The 18745-nt window shown below is 40.6% G+C and overlaps 1 protein-coding gene across 3 annotated transcripts in view; it reads right to left on the bottom strand.

Annotated features, from left to right (window-relative positions):
- Positions 1 to 1173: 1173 nt before the first annotated feature.
- The window catches only part of ryr2b (ryanodine receptor 2b (cardiac)), a 97960-nt gene continuing 80388 nt past the window's right edge, over positions 1174 to 18745 (bottom strand). For 2 of the 3 annotated variants that reach the window (XM_037541959.1, XM_037541960.1), the window contains exons 92-103: positions 16431 to 16613; positions 13993 to 14123; positions 13859 to 13901; positions 10990 to 11126; positions 10213 to 10273; positions 9913 to 10059; positions 9338 to 9472; positions 7358 to 7514; positions 5768 to 5832; positions 4492 to 4592; positions 3056 to 3107; positions 1174 to 2401 (exon numbers count right to left, since the gene is read on the bottom strand). In XM_037541959.1, the coding sequence (XP_037397856.1) occupies positions 2294 to 2401; positions 3056 to 3107; positions 4492 to 4592; positions 5768 to 5832; positions 7358 to 7514; positions 9338 to 9472; positions 9913 to 10059; positions 10213 to 10273; positions 10990 to 11126; positions 13859 to 13901; positions 13993 to 14123; positions 16431 to 16613 (1320 nt within the window). In that variant the 3' untranslated portion in view covers positions 1174 to 2293. Of the gene's footprint in view, positions 2402 to 3055; positions 3108 to 4491; positions 4593 to 5767; positions 5833 to 7357; positions 7515 to 9337; positions 9473 to 9912; positions 10060 to 10212; positions 10274 to 10989; positions 11127 to 13858; positions 13902 to 13992; positions 14124 to 16430; positions 16614 to 17827; positions 17989 to 18745 lie in introns of those variants that run through there. The other variant, XR_005130812.1, reaches the window with a different exon arrangement.

Below are 18745 nucleotides of genomic sequence, written 5' to 3'. Positions count from 1 at the left end.
GCAAATCCTTTTCATTTTGAATACAAAAGGACCTCCTCCGTCTCCAAGAAGGAAACAGTCTAACAGACTAGGGGCTCATGAGCATTCAACTGAAGCGGACTTTGTTTCTGCACAGAGGTGGAGAAAATTCAAATGTGATCCTTTTTTATCTTCTTTACCTATACGGATGTATAGAAAAGTATCAGATATCAAAGTCATGGGTATACAAAATAAATGTGTTTCTTCTAGTCTCAGTTCCCCAAAAAGGTTGTGGGATCATAAGAAGGTGGCTTCCTATGAGAGGGCCTTGCCTGCAGAAGGCTATTCTTAAACTGATAAACATTTTATAGTTTAATTGCACAAAACTCTATAATCTTTATAGAGGATTAGCTGATTTGTCTGGCTGTCCAAATCAAAGCCATAGAGCAAGCAGAAAGAAGCATGCTAGATGGTTGGATTACTCAGACGGGATTGAGAACACCCCTGTCTGTGTCTGGATTAGAGGCTGTGATGTTAAATCAGCGAAGTGATGGCATGAACTAAAGTGAAATAATAAGCTCCCCAGGAAAAAGAGAGTCGCCTTGCGTGTTTAAGTGGTAGTAACTTCACGCTCCTACAGATGGCGTTGCATAAGAATGATCGGGCTATGTGTGAAGGGATTCATAGACCGAGAAGAGGTGGTACAGTGCTGTGATTGCTTCATTTGATGTGTGGAAAATTGGTCTCAAAGCAGATGTTAATGATTGCCAACAAGGAGTGACTGCATTTGAGCGTGCCAAAGGCCACAGTGTGAAGGAAGTAGATGAATTTGCAGGTGTATCAGAGCAACTGGTCATACGGGTCGACCAGCAGTGGCAGAAATCCCAGGAAATTCTCCTCAAACTTGAGGACAAAGATGAAACTGATGTACAGGGCCCACCAGCGTGTTTCATGGCTTGTGAATAAAACTCACTTCACTTCTAGACAAGAATTGCTTTTAGAGGCCTTTGCTCACTTCTGCTCACAAAGTTGTCCGGTTACAGGGAGCGAAAAGACTCAACAATTGGACTGTTCATAACTGGAAACATGTTATCTGGTCAGATGAATCTTGTTTCTGTTGTGGAAGTTTTTGGGAATCTCCTTCTTCTCCTCTCAGGCAGAGCGATGATCAGTCTTCTGGGCCCAGGGAGGTGAATGAATTCACACAAACACAAGTTCTCAGTTTACTCTGTTTATTATCTGCTGAAACATATATTTATACCCAGACATGCAGCTCAGTTACCAATATTTCCTGCCCAAGCGAGCTAAATCTTATCTTGACATTAAGTCTATCTTAACCACAGTTTCGGAACCTTTAACTGTAGAGCAAAATGTTCCCTCACAGTTTCCTCCTGTATTTGAATGATGCTTGACATCGTCTTCATCGTAGACCTCAGGAAGCCTTCAATGTATACTGTGTCCAAGGTGTGGTTCAAGCTGGAGGCTCTGTGATGTTCTGGGGTGTTTTAATTATGTAGAAATGGATCCTTTGATACAGGTCACAGTGCCTACGCTGAGCTCCTGGACAACCAGGTTTTGCCTTTTGCTTATCATATTACTGAGGTACGCAACATTCCTATCCCTGTATACCAAGATGACAATTCTCATGTTCACAGGGCTGCAAATGTGACTGACTTGATGAACATTCAGGAGAATTCACACAACTGAACTGGCCCACACAATCCCCAGGTTTGAATGCTCTTGAAAATATGTGGGACTACCTGGAACAATGAGTGAGACACCAGGGAAGGCATCCATGAAATCTGGCCAAACTGCTCAATTTTTTGATGCAAGAGCGGCTGAATACTGATGTCGCCAACATCCAGAAACTTGTCCAGACCAAGCCAAATTGAATTGCAGCTGTTACTCGTGCTTGTGGAGGTATTACACACTATTAGTTGGTTTCAATGGTTTACTCATTTTGACTGGTAAGCTCATTACTGATTCAGACAGACAGCATGGACATTCTAGGGGCATGGGCAGAGACAGAGAAACACTGAATGTTCTGCAGTGTTTATAATGACAAACACCCACATTTAAAGGGTTTTCTTTGTTCATACATGAAAAAAAAATGTAAAAGCAAAAAGAAGAAAAACTTAAAAAGCCATCTATGTAATTCACTTGTGAATCAAGAATAAAACAATGGCCAAGGTGGAGAAATACAGCATGCAAGGAATTCTTTTTGAATACAGAGAACAGCTTTTCCATCTGCACAGTGTGAGAATTAAAGTATTATACAATGTCCGATGGCCACTCCTCAACAAATCTATATGGATAGTTCTTCACGTCAGAATATTTAGGGAATCTCCTTACTGAGCTGCTCTTCATACTGTTTACGGAAGCAATCTCCGACGGGAAAAAATTCCCAGCAGCGCTCCTGGTACATCTTCCATACGTACGACTCCTGTTTGGAAAGGGAGGAATGTCATGAGGTGTTTTATTAGAAACCCCTTTCTTGGAGTTCCACCTTGTTGGTGCACAGTTAGAAGTTACAGTCTCAGTGTCGACATACAGTGTCTATACATTCATCAATTGCCCGTTTCTGACCACAGAGCCGCCCTCAGCTGGATAATAATATAACATCACAATAATATCTGCTACACAAAGCTCCTCTGGTCAGAAACTAACCAATGATGAATGGAGTATAGGGCAGCTCATAAATCGGGCAGCGACAGGTGGGCTACAGTCTGTGCACATCAAGCAGTGAGTAAAATGATAAGGTCTTAAGTTATCAAGGTTTTTTTTTTGCATGGCTGCTGTTCTGCTCTACAGGCTTAGTAAGGCGTTGTGAGAAAAAACGGAAAGATCATTTGTGGCATTAACGGAAAGATCATCCCTAAGAACAGAGCCTATTAGATCACCGTTTGCTTGATCCAAAAATCAATAGGCCTTTTCACTAAACAATAACAGAGACGTTCTTTAAACCATGCGCTGACTGACAGACCTCATTTGCAGCGTTGTTATTTGTGCCTTGTAAGAGTCATGCCGCTGTAGCTAAGAGGATTCCTTTTGTGAAGTTCACACGGGTGTGACGGATGGCTCAGAGCTCTGGACGTACCTGTCCTGTGTGTTCTGTCACATCTTTATTGATGAGGTACATCATGAAGAACCTGCAGGCAACAAATCACATGCAACTCAAACGTACAAGACACATTCATTAACTTCCAAGTCAAGAATATTTGCTTGGCTGGGGGCTGTTTTTCTGGAATAAATTTTCTGCATAGCTTCATGGGGGGATTGAATTATTAGAACTTCCTAACCTCTAGCCCAACCGCAAACAATGAAGTGTTTGCATTTTCCCTAACTACAGGTCTTTGCACAGTTCTAAAGAGCTCACTGAAATTGTGCATGGTACTGTAATAGCTAACATTGCAACAGGTGAGTTTGCATAATCTCTTCCCTCCTAGATATTCCAAGATCAGCAGTGAGTGGTATTATTGAAAAATGGAAGCGTTTGGGAACCACAGCAACTCAGCCAAGCAGTGTCACGACCATGTAAAGCGGGTCGATAAGTGCAGAGGTTCACAGTGCATAAAATTCGCCAACACCCTACTAATTTAATAACTGCTGAGTTCCAAATCTTCTCTGGCAATAACATAAGCATAAACTATGTATTGAGACCTTCATGGAACGGGTTTCCATGGCCGAGCAGCTGAGAGCAAGCCTCACATCACCAAGCAAAATGGTAAGAATTGGATGGAGTGGTGTAAAGCACTCCACCAATGGACTCTAGAGTGTGCTCTATTGAGTATTGAACCATGGTTCTCTGGCTGATGGATGAGTCTAAATTCGGTGATTGCCAGGAGAACATTACCCGCCAGACTGCATTGTGCCAACTATAAAGATTGGTTCAGGAGAGATGATGCTATGGGGGTTTTTGTCAGGGGTTGTCCTAGACCTCTTAGTCCCAGTGAAGGGAAATCTTAATGCTTCAGCAGACCAAGACATCGTGGACAGTTCTATGCTTCCAACTTTGTGGAAACAGTTTGGGGAAGGCCCTTTTCTGTTCCAGCATGACTGAGCCCCAGTGCACAAATTGGTGTGGAAGAACCTGACTGGCCCACACAGAGCACGGACCCCAACCTCGTCTAACACCTTTGGGAAGAACTAGAACAGAGAGTATGAATCAGGCCCTTTCATCCAACACCAGCGCCTGACCTCACAAATGCGGTTCTGGATGAATGAGCAAAAATTCCCACAGACACATTAAAATCTTGTAGAAAGCTTCCCAGAAGAAGATTCCCCAGAATATGTTATAGCTGCAAAGGGGGACCAACTCTGTAGGTGTAATGTGTTGGTGTCCCAATACGTTTGTCCATATAGTGTATATTGGTTGTTTCAATTGCTTTTTAAATGATCACTTTGTAACTAACACTAATGTTATTGATAGGTATGCTAGCACAGTTCCATTACTGTCCCACCCCAATCATAAATAGTTATACCATTGGTATTACACATACATTATATATGAAGAACGTCTGAAGCAGTACTCACAAATAGTTGGCCAGGTTGTGTTCTTGTACAGTGTGAGACTCAAAGCCATGGGGCACACCATCAAAGTATTCACTCCCAATGCCACAGATAAAGCACTTGGTCTGCAGAGAGAATTAGAACAGAACTCAAGTTCCTGACCAGCAGAACCGTAATGGCTACCCATGCGCAAGGAGCAAGTAGTAATTACCGATGATGTTGACACTAGTAATCAATTCAGGATACAGCACCAGTCAAAAGTGTGGGCCTACCTACTTAAATAAGGACATACTCTTTATTTGTACTACTTTCCACAGACTAATAGTGAGCACAACTGAGAAATAACACATCTGAAATGACTACCATCAGAAAAATTGTCTTCTTACTTCATTTTAATCTTAAGATTTGACATAGAAACACGTTGCAATCATTCAAGCTGAAGTCTTTACACCAAAATGTCCAAGACTGAAAACATTCAAACAACATTTAATCAGGTGTGCCCAAACTTTAAACTGGTACTTTTCAGTTTGCTGTACTAACACCAAATTCACAGCAGCACTACCTCATGAGGGCTATGGAAAAACTCTGTGAATGAACTTTTACAAAATAATTGGTTAGATTCTTATAAACTGAGGCAAGTTTTCTTAACCCTTGTGTGGTGTTGGGCTCTGTGAGACCCATTTTCAATGTTTACCAAAAGGAAAATGATGTGATTTATTGTTATTTCAACCACATATTACTTGGCCTTTGCCCATTTTCTGTGAAGAATATATAAAATAACCCACAGTCAGTGCCTTCACACTGTTCACCCTCCACACATTTATATTACACATGTGGTGCTGAAGTGAACCTGCGGGGAATAAAAATGTGGAGGTGCTGTGTTCCTTCACTCTGTCACTCTGTTCTCTTCCTACATGGCCTGCTGTTAGTGTGTTTGTGTGTATGTGTTTGTATGTGTGTGTGTGTGTGTGTGTGTGTGTGTGTGTGTGTGTGTGTGTGTGTGTGTGTGTGTGGGTGGACAACATGTACAGGCTGCTGACTGGCTACAGCTGCTAAAGGAGAACCCTACGCTGAACACTTGTGATATTTTAAACATCTGGTATCTTTACAAAACTGTTATGGCTTCACTGATTTAAAAACTGTAATGCAGTGGGTCCACCAGACCACTGAGTACCAAACACATCACACATCAGAAACACCACACAGGGGTTAAACACTTCAGTACTACTTGTCTAGATGGTTTGCAATGATATTAGACTTTCGAGTCGTATGTTCTCCAGGGTAAGCATCTCATTCTTACCTCCATGTCCTCTTTCACCTGCTCTTGTTGGTCTCGCAACTCTCCAAAGGCATCAATGATCAGACCTGCCAAAACACTAGAGTGTGAACACATATGAGGACATGGCAGGACTAAAATAGTCTGTCATCAGGTAGACGTGCATTTATATGCAACATTTATGTCTTCATGCTGACTGTAATGTGAATGTAAGAGGCATTAAATAATCCTTAGCACACTTTTATCCATTTCTGTTTTTCACTAATCTAATTCCATATATTCTATATGGAAGTTTAGGGATCAGTGCTGGTGAAATGGCCATTCAAAATTGCAATGGATGCTGCTTAAAGCACTTCAGAACAATCTTTCTTATTCCTTTTGAGACACAGACCCAGTCACTTGGGCTTTTTTTGGTCCAGTGATCTGCTCCTTACTCTTAAAGATGCCATGGGAATTCTTGGTGACATCATACACTTTACAACTGAGACTGCTGGTGAGTTTAACTAGCTAACCAAGACATATCATCAGGATTTGCTGTCAGGAACTGTCAGATCAGTCTATTACACCAATTAGTGCTAATGCAGTTATCTAATCATTCATACTAGTTACTGAATAGTAAGTCTAGGGCTACTCAGTTGAAGTCCTGGAGAGCCTTGGTCCACCACAGTTTGTTAATTCCTCTATTAAGCAGCCCTGGTTAAGGAGAACCTCTATGGCTATACATATCTTTTTAGTTTCCATAAAAGTGGGGGCAGTCGTAGGCTGGAGGTTAGGGAACCAGCCTCGTGACCGGTCGCCGGTTCGATCCCCTTGGCCGACAGTACATGACTGAAGTGCCCTTGAGCAAGACACCTAACACCTGACTGCTCTCTAGGTGCAGTTAGTAGGCCTGCCCACCGCTTCGGGCAAGTGCGCTCACTGCCCCCTTAATGTGTGTGTTCACTTCGTGTGCATGTATGTGGATGTTTCACTGCATGGATGGGTCCTCTGTGTGCAAAACACTATTGGCTGATAGCTCTGAACTCAATTCTTGTGAAATGTCTCTTAATGTTCAACACTTTACAAGGCTGAAGTTGCTTCTCATTCACAGCTTCGTGTTTGAATTGTCCTGTTCCACCTTAAACGGTGTCTGAGGCGCCATAATGTGACTGCTGCACCATTTAAGGGGGAACGGGAAAATGCAAATGTGAAGTTGACTTCAGCTTTGCGACTTTGTGCTTCTCAGTTTCTCATTGCAGATTAAATGTGTCAGGAAACCAGCTGGAGTGATTATAAATGCAAATAAGTCCATTTGTCTTCAAATTATGGATGTTCATCTTAAATTTTTCTCTTCGCCTTTTCGTTAGCCACTATGCGTTGCTATGGGGACCAGCAGTCTAAACACCAGTCTTCAGGGTTAAAAGGTGTATACATTAACCATTTAGTGTTAAAACTGTTAGAACGATTTCTGGAATGGAAGATTATTTTATTTTTACCTAAAAATCTAATTTTGCTGTGGAGCTGCAACAGGACAGTAAAAGAGCTGCACGTGGCTCCGGAGCTGCATGTTGCCCACCCCTGCTCTAGGCAATGTCAAAGACAGTCCTAAAGCAGAGGGTCCTTGGTGAACCTCACCCTGAATGATGGCCAGGAGAATAACAATGACGAAGAAGAAGAAGGTGATATCAAAGATGACGCGGTAGAACTCGAACGCGTCTCCTGCTGGGTCCTCGATTTCATCACCGATCCCTCCTCCAGCTCGAACCCCAACGTACATGTGGAACATGTAACACTGAACACATACACAAGCACACACATCAAGCCAGTAAACTGTCTGCCACTGAGTGAATCAGATAACTGTAATCCCGTGCCCTTTCCTTTGGCATTTGGCAAGATCCAAAGGAGCTTAGCATGCACATTATTAGCCTATCTGTGGGTACATGTGCATTATTATCCTATCCACAAATGACCTATAGACCAAAGCCTGGTTTAGAGACAAGGAGAAGAACTTTAAAGGAATAGTTCAGCCTATAAAATGTACACACTTTCTCCCTTAAGGTAAAATGTATTTTGATTAGCAAAACCATGTTTGGCGACCAGTGTTTTCCTCTTCAGCTCTGTGCTGCAGCTATGAGGCTAATGTGACTAACTTCATATCTAGATCGTCCCACACTCACTCAAATCTTTCTGAACTGTTAAGTAATCTTAAATAGACTTGCTTATATGGTTTCTGAGTCTGTACGACAAGCTGTTATCTACAGTGGTGCTCCAAAGTTTGTGAACCCCTCAGAATTCTACAGAACTCTATGTAGGAATACACTGACATAAATTTGATAGAAAGTCTTAACAGTAACAATAGATAAACCAAACCCAATGAAACAAATAATACAAACAATTATATAATTTTATAAATTGACACTTATTTACTTTTTCATTCATTTACTGAACATAGTGATCCAACATGAAATGTTTCTGTGGGCAAAACTAAACGTCTACAATTATCAGTTTGGTATAGGGGATAATCAGGGTCAGGAAGTTCAGGAAGCTCTATCTATAAAACAACAATCTGAGCCTTCGGTATCCAAGCGTGAGCGCATTCCATGGCCTAATCAAAGAAGATTTCTGAGGATATCAGAAAAAGAGCTGTCGATGATGACCAGGCTGAAAGAGGTCAAAGATTTCTGAAGAGTTTGGAGCTTCAGTCCACGGTTAGGCAAAGGTGTAAAACATGGTGGTGGCAGTATCATCTTTTGGAGCTGTTTTGCTGCCATTGGACCAGCTGAAGATCTGATCAGATTTATGTCAAATTCAGAGCATTGTAAAGGATTCACAAACTTTCTAGCGCCATTGTACAGAGAAACGTAAACTGCATAGCTAAACACAGTAACAGCAACCAACCTAAAGCCTGTGTGTGATGATTAAGACATGTAGCTTGCACGATGAACAAATGTATGTGTTAGCTACATTAGCCTTGTAGCTTCTTATGTCATTTTAAAGAGGCAAACGTCAGACACGAAACATGTCTTATCATCGCTGTGCAAAGAAAAGCAATCTCAAGACTAGTAACTTTACAGGAGAGGGCAAAAAGGCTTTGCCTTTTAATGTAAGTTAATGTTGAGATGTTTTATTCCAAGCAATTTTGGAGCATTTCTATTAGTGTAATCATCATGAAATTGTCATACAACATAAAAGACAGCCGGTGGGTTAAATAATGTAGAAAAATAAAAAATCAACAAAAATGGACATGTGATTTTCTTTTGACAGCAATGATGTGATGTAAAGGAAAAGCTGTGGAAAATTGATTTTTAACCACACTATTCAAAAGAGACTGTATTACCTGGATAGACACCTGTCCAGCAATATAATCTCTGTAAGGACAAGCATGACTTAAGCTCAATTTTTATTTTCTGCAAGCAAATCAAATAATCCAAGGGATGCACCGAGGCAGGATTTCTTGTCTTCTTCCTCCTTTCGTGCATGGTGTGCAGAGCCAATTAGATCTGCTCTACACGACTCCACAGCGATGCTGCACGGAATCCAGGATCATCTCTGTGGAGCTCATGATGGCTGGGTTCACTGAGAACAGTGACAGAAAGAAAGAGAGAGCGAACCTACCGTCAGCATGTCATCACACTTCATGTCCACAGATTCCCCATCTTCACTTTTGTTGTAAAACTTGCGGAAGAAGTTGAAGGCCACTACAGTGTAGAGATACACCACCACAGCCAGGAGTCCTACGGTCAACACCAGCTAAACACAAAAGGTTTATGTTATAGATACACTGTCCATTTTATTATAAGTCCCTCTCTTGTAGCTCCATTTATTTACATCTAGCTAAATGTAACACCATTTAGTGACTGTAACTGTAAGACATTTGTTGATGCATAGTATGTCCTCTAGCCTCTCATCAATGGTCAGGTTCTGACCCCAGAGCTGCTCTAGGCTGGATATTTTTGATGTAATGCCAGACATCTGTCAAAGATTATTTAGAAAGAGTGAGAATTAAATCCATCATTCCCATGAGGACGTTAATAGGAGGTAAGGAATTCAGTATAATGCCAGACAGGGATCAGCCATCATCTGCCTGAAACACAGACCTTAGCAGAAGTCCAGAAGCTAACGCATAGTGATGGACGGGGACTGTACACACATACAAACACACTTAGCCACACATGGTTGAGGTAACGTACCTGTTTGCCATTGTGAGTGACAGATGACAGGATGGTGCGTAGCGTTTTGAAGCCCATGGCAATGTCCAACAGATGTGCAGCGAAGAAGAAATTATTATAGTGACCTAGGACTGACAGCAGCATGTACCAGGCAAGGTACAAGAAGGACTGAGAGGTGATGCAGAGAGAGATACACAGACAGACAGCCAGAGAGAGAGAGAAAGAGAGACAGAAAGAAATAGAGTGAGAAAGGCCAAATTGTGAGTACTGACATGCTATAATTACAGAAGGCTGAAGTTTCGCGATGAAAAATGAACTTACATTGTTGGTGAACACCACTCCTAGTTTCCATACTTGGTATTTCATATCAATAGTACTCAATCTGAAATCACACAACAGCAGTATGTCAGTGAAAACCACTGAGAGCTCCACACTAAGCACCAGTGCCCTCCTCTGGTACGAGAAGGTAATGTATCATAAATCTCTGAACTCCTTTTAGACGCTGGGGAAAACACAGTGTAAAAATAGAGCAGGCTTACAATGTTTATCATTTAGGTCTAATACTGTTATTTAACTAAGCCTCAATTCAGGCATTTGCTAATGCAGACCTTTCACTGAGTCATGGTGTGGATGGATGCTGGGTAGACATACACTTGATCTTTGCCTGATCTCGAAGATATTTTCATTGCTGCTGCTTTCACTAAGGCTAAAGTGTTTGCCTCTTTATGCCCAATCAAAGAAAAGTCATTTATCCTGACTTCTAAAGCAGGTTACAGATTAAAGCTAACCCTCTTATGCTCCCTAAGGTGCATGTGCTTTGAAACATCTCTTTTTGCATTTTATTTCATTATTTCGCACTCAAAACTCATGAAAACAAGCAGAGAACTTCTAAAGTCAGAAGTAGAAAGGGAGTTATTTTATACTGATGTGACTTAAAAGTGATTGTTGTGTGTACATTCTATAATACACCACATATAAATAGTTATGTAATAAAAAAATGAAGTTTAATTTAAAAGCATTTTGTATTAAAAAACACAAAAAGTGTTTAGGTCTACTCCACAGTAAAAGTATTAGTATCACTCATGCACAGGAACCCACAGGGCATTGATGAGACTATCACGGGCTGGTCTCCTCCTGTCCTGTGCCTCAGAGCTGAAGTCCAGCGCCGTTTTATCCAAACCCAGCAGCTCACTAATCCGGGAGGAGCCGTACAATTCACCGTACTTAGCCATCACCTGCCACATTCCGCACATAAAAAAATAGCATTGTGCACAATATATCACATGCAGAAGCACATGACAATAATCATTCAGATAGGATACAACTTGGGATGCATTGACACCACTTTTCCCCGTCTGATACCAATACCTGTTCCTCAAGTACCACCTGATACAGAACAGTACTGATACTAACTACATCTAATCCTAATATTTGTATAATTCCACTTTTTTTATGCTACAAACTTTTTTGTCTCCAATTACACACACACACACACACACACACACACACACACATACACTATATTTCCAAAAGTATTCGCCTGTCTGCCTTCACACACATGAAATTGAGTGAGGTCCCATTCGTGTGTTTATGTGAATTTTTGATAATTTTTCCAGAAGCACATTTGTGAGGTCAGACACTGATGTTGGATGAGAAGGCCTGGCTCGCAGTCTCTGCTCTAATTCATCCCAAAGGTGTTCTATCAGGTTGAGATCAGGACTCTGTGTAGGCCAGTCAAGTTCTTCCACACCAAACTTGCTCATCCATGTCTTCAGGGACCTTGCTTTGTGCACTTTCAGAAGCCCAACCTCTGAAAAACAACCCCACACCATAATCCCCCCTCCACCAAACTTTACACTTGGCACAATGCAGTCAGACAAGTACCGTTCTCCTGGCAACCGCCAAACCCAGACTCGTCCATCGGATTGCCAGATGGAGAAGCGTGATTGGTCACTCCAGGGAACATGTCTCCACTGGCAGAGCTGTCCAGTGGCAGCGCTTTACACCACTGCATTCGGCGCTTGGTGTAAGGCTTGGATGCAGCTGCTCGGCCTTGGAAACTCATTCCATGATGCTCTCTACGTGGTTCTTGAGCAATTCTGAAGGCCACATGAAGTTTGGAGGTCTGTAGTGATTGACTCTGCCGAAAGTTGGCGACCTCTGTGCACTATGCACCGCAGCATCTGCTGACCCCGCTCTGTCATTTAACATGGCTGACCACTTTGTGGCTGAGTTGCTGTCGTTCCCAATCGCTTCCACTTTGTTATAATACCACTGACAGTTGACTGGGGAATATTTAGCAGTGAGGAAATTTCACAACTGGACTTGCACAGGAGGTGTCCGATCACGGTACCACGCTGGAATTCACTGAGCTCCTGAGAGCGACCCATTCTTTCACTAATGTCTGTAGAAGCAGTCTGCAGGCCTATATATATATATATATATATATATATATATATATACAAAAACACACACACACACACACACACACATACATATATACAGCTAGCAGGCTGCCGTGTTAAAAAGCGCAAATGTTGAAGTCTTTCATTACCCCAATTCCTTATGCCTTATGTCTCCCTAAGGTCGCTGCCTCAATAACAATCTGGACTAACATTAACTCAGACTGTAACTGACTACACAGTGGGAGATGAGTGATTACTGAAAGGAGCCTGACTTATCCATTCAGGTAAGGGTCTCACATTAGTGTGCTTTACATTGTTAGTATGTTCCTAACAGTCTTATACATCACCCACTACTATTTCCTTCATCACAAAATACTGGTGGTTTTGACACAAGCATTTTTACTGCTTCTTGTCAATCCACACTGACATGTTAACCCCCAGCATGCAAGCACGCGTCTCTCAGCAGCATGCATGCTTCATGGTATTGGTCACAGGCATTGGTATTCTGAATGCTGATACCAATACAGTGTTTATGTGCCAGGATTGGTGCCGATGCCAATATGGTATGTATGAACCATGTGCAGTACTAGCCAAAGGTTCCTACACACCTACATGCAAAGGAGCTACACTATTATTTTTACTATATCACACTTTTAAAAATAATATTGATGCCATCTATGAAATAACACATACAATTATGCAGAGGCAAAAAAGTGTTAAAGCATCAATTTTAGGTTATTATTATTATTATTTAGGTTATTATTATGCAACTTTACCCACATTCAGCATTGTCACAAGCAGCAGGACTGAAGAAGACACACATATGCTAAGACTTTGCTGGCTACTTAAAATCACTTGTTGGTGGGCATTTCAAAACATATTTTAAATGTTTTTTTGTTTTTGTAACTAAATCCATGCATCATACATAGACATCAACTTCACTATTGATGTTAGAAATCACCAGCATTTAAGAATAAGCCTTAAAACCAAATGTGTCTAAATTTATGATATATGAATATACATTCAAACATGCCCAGACTTTCGACTGGTATGGACGTCAATTAGTGTATTAAGTGTATTAATGTAGTAACACAGCCAAAATTCTTCTACAAGAGTGAAATCACACATGCACACACATTTTCACAATTTCTGCATAATTCAGTCACTGAGCCAGTCTGAGTGGTTTAGTGTGAAACGGTTAAAAGAAAAATAATGTTAAATAGTTTGTTTTGACTGACAATACCCTTATAAAACAATGCCTCAGGCATCAGGTAGTGTAACCATGGATTTTAGAGGTAGTAAACTCAACAGCTGTCTGGTTCCTATCACTACTGCTGTGAAAAATATTGAGTCTGCCAGTGTCTGTGAAGAAGAGAATTTCATAATAAACCACTCGGAATGGCTTTGTTTATAAGTGAATAATTTAATTATGCAGTATCTTTACCCTTTAACTCCTACAGTGATCGTCTAGGTTTAATTCATGCCGTCTTAAATTGAACGCAAACAGGTTAGTGTTAATTCAACACTGGCATTTCACTGTTATACTGCGCTAAAATCTGTACCTTCCTCTTCACAAATTTATCCCAGTAATTACTCGGATAAGATCTGAGAAATGACAAAACAGAGCAGGTTTATTTCTTCTGTAGAACGACGAACAACACTTATGCCAGGTTTGTAACACAGTCACAGGACTTACGGAGTGTTAATGACCAGTCTGTCCCACTGGCCTTTGATATCGTCTTCAGAAGGCTGCTTTGTCACATAGAGACCATCGAACTCCATCTTACGCGCCAGTTCCTTCTCCCGCTTAAAGATCACCAACGGAACCTGGGAGACGCAACCAAACAGTTACAAAACATAAGTATATAGAAAATGTGTGGTGGTGTTTGTGTGTGTGTGTGTGTGTGTAGATGTGAAAGGCTCAGACTTAAACGCCAAACAAAGAAAATGGCTAAAATTTGGGGCAATGTAGAGTTTGAACAGTTGATCTAGAGCAACACATTCAAAAGAGACTCAACAATAGAGCCGCATTTAGACCAAAACTCCACTTATTTAGGAAATATGCTGATTTATCTCATCACAACATCCAGCGCATCCCCATAATGCAGCTAATACAGAGAGATGTATTCAAACCCTCACGTGTTAATCATGTATGTTTCACTCATTTCTGCTGTCTGTCATTACAGATGTATGTATAATAAATAGTGGGTTTAGAGGGACATGAAGACTGGATGGTGGGGGCATTGCCCCACTAAACGATCCCCTAAAGCTGGACCTGCATTTATCCTATGGAAATCATGTGATTTTAAAGTTCAGGCTCATGTGACGATAAAAACATTGAAACTAATGTTAATACATTCATTGAAAGTAATAAACAAATTCTGACAAAGCTAATTTTGTCCTCTCATACAGATATAACAAAATGCACTGCTTATTAAATGGAAAACAATCTTCCTATTGGCTCAGATTTGAGAAAATAAGACAAATGTTTTGTGTAACTTGTGGTTACACACAAAATAACGCAATTGTTATAAATTACTTGAATTGCTGGTCAGCCCTTTTTAATGTATACATTTGTTTATATGTTTATTTTTACATGTATATATTCAAACAGTACATCACTGTTGTCGGAAGAAAATATCTCCATTTTTGCCATCATTTAAAAAAATACCTGTTGCCTATTAGATTGTGTGTAAATTTCATGATGAAAGGACTAAAAGAAATGAACCAAAATGACTTGGAAAAATTTCTTACATTAAAAGTATAGTATGTTTTTTTACTTCTCCTGTAAAGTTAGCATACCACAAAATACACATATCTCCCCACGGATAAATAAAGCAATTCTGTCGACTTATAGTTTGACTGCCAGATGCAGTGTAGACAACCACAGTCAGTGGCATCAAAATATCCACATAAATCAGTCGCTGAAATTTAAACTGTCACTCAGAGTGGTTTGATGTGAAATGTTTCATTGTAGAGAAACGTATAGACTCAATATAGATTTAAATACAATGGTGGTGATGGGAACCAGGGGTCACCACATCTACAACACAAATATAGCCATTTCATTTACTACCTCAAATGATGTGTAAACCTGCCTGTGTCTTCTGAGTTTTTAAATGTTATGCCAATAAGGGTAAAATAATGGTAAAGATGAAAAAATACATTTTCTTTGAGGATTATTTTCTTTAAAATATCCTGCCTGTTCCTCTCTGACATCAATGTATTTTTTAAGATACGTTTCAGGCCCGAAACTTTATAACAAACTATTGTAAAGCAATGCTTCAGACATCAGGCAGTGTTTTCATAGCCATTTTGTGTAATAACTTTCTGTGAGGGAGCTTAACCTACTAAGAGGCATTAACCTGGTTGGGTTAGTGTAGTGGTTAACACCTCCGCCTTCTACGCTGTAGACTGGGGTTCAATCACCCTACCTGGGCGACCTGGGCAAACACCCTACACTATACCAATAAGAGTCCTTGGGCAAGACTCCTAACACCGACTTGGCCTACCTATGTAAAAAATGATCAAATTGTAAGTCGCTCTGGTTAAGAGCATCAGCCAAATGCCGTAAATATAAACCTACTTAGACATCTGGTTCCTATCACCAGCACTGTGAACAATTCTGAATTTGTGAGTTTCACATCAAACCACTTTATATCATAACAATTTAAATATGCAGCACTTTTGAAAAATCAGTGGAATTCACTTTCAAGTAGAAACCTTCAGATAAAGTGTTTCCACTCAGCATTGAGTAACACTAGCAAGCATGACTAATGCTCATATGGAAACTGATCTTGGGTCTCAGCCCACTCAGTTCAAAGCAATATTGTAAAGGTGGGCATCATTCCAGGGAGTCAGAAACTGATGGAGTTAGTTTATGGATTCACCACACTAGAGCTGTTCAAGGATTCAGTCCTCAAGGAGCCACACTTTGTTCTCTACACCTTTGTTCTATCCGAGCTCCACACACACCTGGAGCGAGGTAATCAACTTTTGTAGAGTGCTGATTAACTGGCGCAGGTGTGCTGGAATAACAGAACCAAATCCATTACTGCAAAGCTGCAAGAAGATAAAGGTTTATTATGTGAGTGAACATGTGCAGCTTGTATATATCTGCAAAACCAGACTTGCCTTCAGACAGTAGTAGCCAATGATAGAACAGAAAGCAATGAGAGTGTGTAAGACAGCTAGACAGCGGAGAACAGGCTCCATGTAACCACTTTCCCCCAGGACAAAACACACAGCCCCTCCATTCTGTTCCCAGAGATCAGTCACATATTCCTCTGTTCCACCATCAGCTTCGCTGGAGGACACCTAGTACAGACAGAAGCCACACTCAGGGACCATTCTGTTACAACCCCAATTGCAAAGAAGTTGGGACATTGTGTAAGACATAAATAAAAACAGAATACGATGATTTGCAAATCCTTTTCAACCAATATCCAATTGAATACACTACAAAGACAAGATATTTAATGTTCAAACGGATAAACTTTATTGATTTTTGCAAATATTCACTCATTTTGAATTTGATGCCTGCAACACGTTCCAGAGAAGTTGGGACAGGGGCAACAAAAGACTGGGAAAGTTGAGGAATGCTCAAAGAACACCTGTTTGGAACATTCCACAGGTGAACAGGTTAATTGGAAACAGGTGAGTGTTATGATTGGATATAAAGGGAGCATCCCTGAAAGGCTCAGTCCTTTACAAGCAAGGACGGGCGAGGTTCACCACTTTGTGAACAACCGTGTGAGCAAATAGTCCAACAGTTTAAGAGCAACGTTTCTCAACGTGCAATTGCAAGTCCGGACTGTTATCAGCACAAAGTTCAAAAGCCAGCATCTCTGATGGTGTGGGGGTGTGTTAGTGCCCATGGCATGGGTAACTTGTACATCTGTGAAGGCACCATTAATGCTGAAAGGTACATACAGGTTTTGGAGCAACATCTGCTGCCATCCAAGAAACGTCTTTTTCAGGGACGTCCTGCTTATTTCAGCAAGTCAATGCCAAGCCACATTCTGCACGTGTTACAACAGCGTGGCTTCATAGTAAAAGAGTGCGGGTGCTAGACTGGCCTGCCTGCAGTAGCCAGACCTGTCTCCCATTGAAAACCATTGAAAATGTGTGGCACATTATGAAGCGCAAAATACGACATCGGAGACCCCCGGACTGCTGATCAACTGAAGTTGTACATCAAGCAAGAATGGGAAAGAATTCCACCTTCAAAGCTTCAACAATTAGTGTCACAAATACTTATTGAGTGATGTTAAAAGGAAAGGTGATGTAACACAGTGGTAAACACGCCCCTGTCCCAACTTCTTTGGAACGTGTTGCAGGCATCAAATTCAAAATGAGCGAATATTTGCAAAAAACAATAAAGTATCTGTTTGAACATTAAATATCTTGTCTTTATAGTGTATTCAACTGAATATAGGTTGAAAAGGATTTGCAAATCATCGTATTCTGTTTTATTTATGTTTTACACAACGTCCCAACTTCACTGGAATTGGGATTGTAGAAACACAAACCTTTCACAAATAGTCCACTTTATGAGCTCCATGATATACTGTAACCATGCAATGACAGACTGTAGCCCATCTGTTATTGCTGTTGTTCTGTTTCTGATTACAGCGCTGCTGCTATCCAGACATTATTTGGGTGGTGGACCATTCTTAGCACAGCGGTGACACTGACATGGTAGCAAGAAGCAAGTTGGTGTTATAAGGTAGCAGTTTCTAATAAAGTGTCTGAGTATATTCAGAATACAATGATACAAATTCAGTTAATTAGCACACATTATCTATGAAATGCAATCACTGCAGTGGAAAAACATGAAATTCAATGTACCACGACATTACTTTTGAACAGTGGCATGCCGAATATGTGCCAAAATGAAAAAGAAAACCTCTTTAACATTGTTTTTACTGAACCTCTTTACTGGAAAACAATGCACGATGATTTGCATTTTAAATGATGAATTCATGTCACAACTGAATACAACCCAAAAAAGCCTTGTATCTCCAAAATTGTAACTTTACAGGAGAAGGAAAAAAGCTACTTTACTTTTAATGTAAGTCAATGGAAGCAGACTTTTTTCCAAGTCATTTTGGGTCATTTCTTCTGGTCTATTCTTGATGAAATTTATATACAATGTACAGTGCAACAGGTATTTTCAAATTATATCAAAAACTGAAAAACGGAAGATATGAGGTTGAACAATGCTAAAACAATGTCAAATCAATGTAAGGGATCTTTTCCTTATCATTTTGGTCTGTTTTCCACATTACTGTTTATATGCAATCTGTGCGAATGTGTGAATTGCATTTCACTGTGTTGGTTGTATTTCAACAAGGTACAAAAAAGAACAAAAAAGAGGTCAAGAGACATGAAAACACTGTTATGGGGGTTTTGCTTTTCATTTTGACATGTATTCCACATGTCGACTA

This window comes from Pygocentrus nattereri, chromosome 10 (assembly GCF_015220715.1).
Source record: "Pygocentrus nattereri isolate fPygNat1 chromosome 10, fPygNat1.pri, whole genome shotgun sequence".
In the NCBI taxonomy this organism is placed as follows: domain Eukaryota; kingdom Metazoa; phylum Chordata; class Actinopteri; order Characiformes; family Serrasalmidae; genus Pygocentrus; species Pygocentrus nattereri.
Note: the sequence above shows the minus strand (reverse complement) of the source record. Positions and strands in the feature narration are given on the sequence as shown.